General features: G+C 38.0%; 1 protein-coding gene across 1 annotated transcript; it reads left to right on the top strand.

The window, feature by feature from the left end:
- Positions 1-2,463: 2,463 nt before the first annotated feature.
- On the top strand, positions 2,464-3,809 carry LOC311257495 (C-type lectin domain family 4 member E-like; the record flags this gene model as incomplete). The annotated part of the gene is made up of 4 exons (XM_084353139.1): positions 2,464-2,525; positions 2,614-2,756; positions 3,117-3,226; positions 3,674-3,809. Exons 1-4 carry the CDS (start codon positions 2,486-2,488, stop codon positions 3,807-3,809), a joined length of 429 nt encoding a protein of 142 aa, XP_084209265.1. The 5' UTR covers positions 2,464-2,485.
- Between the last annotated feature and the right edge of the window lie 1,575 nt (positions 3,810-5,384).

The following is a 5,384-nucleotide window of genomic DNA, read 5'->3' as shown; positions in this document are numbered from 1 at the left end:
AGATACTACTGATTACTACTATCCAGCCGTTTTGCCACACACACGCCTCTAGCGTTATGGCGGTGAATTGCAAGTCCTCTGCTCCACGCTCCCATGTATAGAAATCCATATCCGCTCCCGCTCCGCTCCCCAACAACCCCCCTCCCAAAAAACATTTTCTCATCGGTTCTACACGATTCACGTGGATGACCTATTCTGGATTCAAAACAGCGAATTTTGCCGAAAGGTGAGGGATTTGTATGCCTGACACATCAGTAATGGCAAACTAGCTTACATTTAGGATAGCCTATTTAATGTTTAATCTTCAGTGATGTTAGCTGAGCTGAACTCCACATTACTAACCAGTTACACATCCTTAATACCTCTGATCTGTTACTCTCTAACCTGTTAGGGCTAGACAGTCATTCCTATGATGGGAATGATTTTCATTACCAACTTGCTCAGCCAGCTAGCTACCCATCGTGTTGTGTGTGTCACCATCTTACCCAAACATTGGAGTCTCCGTGCTCAACTAAAGCAGTGCATCTACGTATGCTGGTGAATCGACAATGGTGTAATGATTCAGTTCGACTCCCAAGACGATTCTCACCCGACTGGCCAATAGGAACGTGGCCCTGCCCATGACATTATTTTCACAGCGAGAGCAAAATCCTGACACGAGAGCAAGAAATTACATTGAGAGCAAAGACTTTTGTGTTTTGAGAGAGAGAAGAAAAACATTTTTGAGAGAAACATTTTTTTTGAGAGAAAATGTTTTCACACTGATAGCAAAAAAATATATATTTGAGAGTTAAAAAAAGTATTTTGAGAGAGATTTTTTTTTCTCAGAAATAATTTTAAAAATGTCAAATTTATATTTTTTATGTTCTATGAGAAAATACTTTATCTCAAACCTTTTTTTAGTTTCAAATATTACTTTTTGCTATTGGTATGAAAACTTTTTCTCTCAAATATTTTTTTTTTTTCTCTCAGATCATTTATTTTCTCGCATGTAATAAAGACACAAATCTAACTCCATATGCCTGCCCTACTCTGCCTCTGATTGGCTACATCCTGCATGTTAAGAAATGCACATGTACAACTCTCACCGAAGATTCAACAGAGGCGAGATGTCTCACTCTGTAGCCAAAACGGCGCATTCAAGACACAGTGTGAAAAGGGATGCTGCAACAATGCACCGCATGAGAAAAAAAGTTTTTTTTTTTTTTTATTTAAGTATGTAAACCTATTCTACTAGGACCCTCAAATAAAAGTATGAACCTGAAAATTTGCATAATATGACCTCTTTAACATGTCCCACATTATGCTCATCTTCAGGTTCATACTTTTATGTTGGGTGTCTACTAGAAAGACAGGAAATGTCACTTTCTACATTATTGGACCTTTAAATAAAGTAGTTCCTAAAAACTTCTACCTTTCAGTATTGAAGAACTATGAGGGCAGTTCTATTTCACAAGAAAAAAACCTTCTGAAGAGGAAACAGTGACAAACATAATCACTGCCTGGATTATGTAGGAAGCAATGTAATCAACATTTTTGCAACATTTCCTCATTATTATTAGAGTTTTATAATTCATATTTTTGGGTTTAATGATGGCTTATCTTTGCATTGATTCAATAGCATGCTGTTCCAGTGTCCTTGGACCTTATTTCTATACAGCAAATCAAATCTTACTTAACTGAGTAAGATGAATATTCTATAGCCAATTAGCTGCTCAGCTGCAGCACATTAAACATATTAACGCACCTGCAAATGTCCCATTGGTCAGAAAGATGTTGATTTGGGTCTTACTCTTCAACAACACGATATCTACCTTTGACTAGATTTTTCTGTTTTCATTTTTGATTAGTCGATATTAAGGTTAGAAAGCTTCCCTCTGGTGTGACAGTGTGTCTTGGATTACTGTGCGTGGTCCTGTTGGCTGGTAACATCGGACAGATTATCTACCGTAAGTGCTGCTTGTTGTTTGTTGTCACTAAAAATATGAATAATGTATTTAGCAACGGCCTTTAATGTCTGAGAAGCCAGTGCAGGATTACATAAAATACAATCCAATAAATCCAATAATCTTAAATACATTAAATACATTTAAATCTGCATTAAAAAAAAATGTCTTTGCATTTCACAGATGCCAGCCGCCACACGCCAGCGGACCTAATGCAGATCAATTATGATGCTTTAACTGCAGAGAGGAAACAGTTAGAGGCTGGACTGATGAACCAGACTAAAGAAAAGGACCAGTTACAAACAAGTTACAACAACTTAACACAAGAGAACAATCAATTACAGACAAGCTATGATGACATGCAGATGTATCTTGAGGAGTTAAAAAACAATAACAGTAACCTGCAAGCAGAAAATGATAAGTTACAGACTGACTACATCGCATTATTTATTCATTACTATTCACTGAATATAAGTGCAAATCGGCTCCAGACCAAGTATCACTTAATGCAGAGAGTTTGGGTCACAGCTAACCAAAGGATGACCCAAACTATCACCAAGATGACGAGGAAAATAAAAAGTAAGACAGATTCATTTACTATGCAGTGTTTTGGTATTCTTTGCCTATTTGTGATATTTTGTCCCACTGCATATTTCCAATTTTGCAGGCATGCAATGTCAGACAGGCTGGCATAAGTTAGACACAAGCTGTTTCTTTGTTTCAACTGAGAAGAAAAACTGGACGTCAAGCAGAAAAGACTGCATCGCCAAGGGAGCAGATCTGGTCGTCATAGACAGCAGCGGGGAACAGGTGAGGGAGGGAGGGAGGGAGGAAGGAAGGAAGGAAGGAAGGAAGGAAGTCCAGTATTTCCCACTGACAAATGTTGCTGTCTCAAGCAGTGGTCTGTGTCAAGTCACCACCATCTCCTCCACCCCCAGACATAAAAGTCAACACATGTAACCTGATGTAATATGACATATCGTAGAACTGTTGATATGATACAACTGATCACATCTGAGTGATAAGACACTGCAAACATTAGGGACTTCTGTTGATTGATTTGGTTGTCAAAGGTCAGAATAAGATAACACTAGAGAACAAACAACAATTTGACTGAAATAATTTGAGTATCTATGTTTTTAATAATTATTTTCTACTCTACACTACCAGGCATTTGTCAACTGGTTACTGAAATCAGACGAAAATGCCTGGATTGGTCTGACAGACAGTGTTAAAGAGGGGACTTGGACGTGGGTGGATCAGACCCCAGTCATCACAACGTAAGTTTCGAGTGCCGGAGCGAGTCTCCTTTGATCATGAGATCGGAAGACATTATAATTCAACAGGTTCCTTGATTAACAATCTTTTTACTCATTATATTTACAGTAAGGAACTCACAAATAATCTTTATGAACTGAATTTTTGTCAAAATCTGTTTTGGTTTTGATCTTTCATGCAAAAGAGGAGATGAGGAGGTAAAAATGTGGAGGCATCTGCTCTGATGCTACTGAAGAACCTCACTGATGCAGTACAATCAGTTAAATTTCACTTTTTCTTCATCGCCGTTCTTCTCATTGACAGGTGTAATGATCCGTGGAGTGGGCACAAGTATCGATAAGCAAACCAGTGTTTAAGGATGTTTCTAATCCAGATATGGCTAATTGTGGGATTGTACAGTAAATGAGTGCTGTAAAAAGCATTTCTGTCTCTGTTATCTTGTACATCAGGTACTGGGAGGCTGGGCAGCCCAACAACTACTATGGGAACCAGGACTGCGGAGAAGTGGTGGAGAGATCGTCAGGAGTTGGAGTATGGAACGATGAAGCCTGTTCTGTTGAACAACTGTATATCTGCGAGCAATAAGATGACAGTGATCTACACAGATATTAATGGTGTGTGGACTGTTGTTGTGATGTTGTGGTGATACTCAACAAACAACGTGAAAAGACCAAAACCAACAATTAACTGATTCTAACAATCGAATGTCACATACACTTCCTGCTGCCAGTAATATTCACCAATTGTGTGTTCATCCGCAGCTGAAAATAGTCCCTTTGAAATACAATACTTACTCCAGTTTGAGTAATATTTGCTGAAGCCTTTAAATAATTTTAAGAAAATCTTAATACATCAGTTTCCATGATTCTAGATAAGTAAACTTTGATGCGGAATATAGTTAATAATTTCATACATTTATCAATTAACTGATGATTGTAGTGTTTGATGTTATGGGATATGAATTGCATGATTGTACAAAAACATTTGCTATCAATGTCTTCAACTGATACTAATATTCTGTGACCTTTGCCAAAGCTTAAGATTTACTGTTTAACTGGTTACTCAAGTGGTCTGTAGTGGGGTCAACATGCAGATGTCATAAAAAGATAAGAATAAACTTTAGATCGCAAACAAATCTGTTAACACTTCCCTGCTCCCCTTCCTAAAATAGGCTTCTGTTGCCTAGAAACATTTCCTTTCTCCTTTGACATGTGCCAACTCACACAGCAATCAGGGTCATTTTGATATCAAGCCTGCACACTGAGGAGGGCATTAGCTGAAGCGTTTTGTGCTTGTAAGTCTGCATTGTAAATAGAAAAGGAATATACAGCAAATGGAAATTCTGAACCATATATATCTTTTTTTGCATCTATTTGTGTATTTCAATAAAAAAAAAAGTGAATAATAATGTGGGTGGACATGTGGTGAAGACACTTTCCCACCACCAGAGACTAAAGGTACAACTGCTGAGGCTCAGGACCCAGTAGCAGAGGGGTGATCATGTTGTTACCTCTTCCAGCAAACACAGTTGGTAAAGGTGGCTCTTATTTCACCTCTTCATATCCTGCCCCATAGCTTAATCCATAACAATACATCCTAAGCGCTATATCATAGGCAACTGTTTCAGTTTCTTGTTTGAGTTTCTTGAGGCGTCTTCAAGAAACTGAATCAAGTCCAGTTGCCTACGATATAGCACTTAGAATTACCATGACCTGGATGACTGAGAACCTTCATCAACATAATAATACATCATAATTTATTCATTTATGTATATATTTTTAACTAAACTACATCTGCAGAGAAACTAAGTCTGTAGTGGAGTGAAAAATACAATATTTGCCACCAAAATGTTGTTGAATACAAGTATATATGGAAATATTCAAGTAAAGTATGCAAGAACCTTAAAACTGTACATACAAGTACTAACTGTACAAGTACTAATTGTACTAATAAAGGAAGGAGGAAGGTTTGGACAAACTAAAAAGCAACAGACACTCAACACAATGAAGTAGGCTGAGTAAGATTTATAGCAGAGCCGTTGCGTTGGATTGCATCATATCGTAAAGGTGTTGCTTCTACTGTGTCCACCTCCGCTCGTCACCCTGCTGCACCCTGAACAGATGACAAGGCACTGACAAATACCAAGTGCTGATGGCGCTC

Source organism: Pagrus pagrus, assembly GCF_965226575.1.
Source record: "Pagrus pagrus genome assembly, chromosome: 5".
Lineage (NCBI taxonomy): Eukaryota > Metazoa > Chordata > Actinopteri > Spariformes > Sparidae > Pagrus > Pagrus pagrus.
This window is presented reverse-complemented; position numbering and strand designations above follow the sequence as displayed.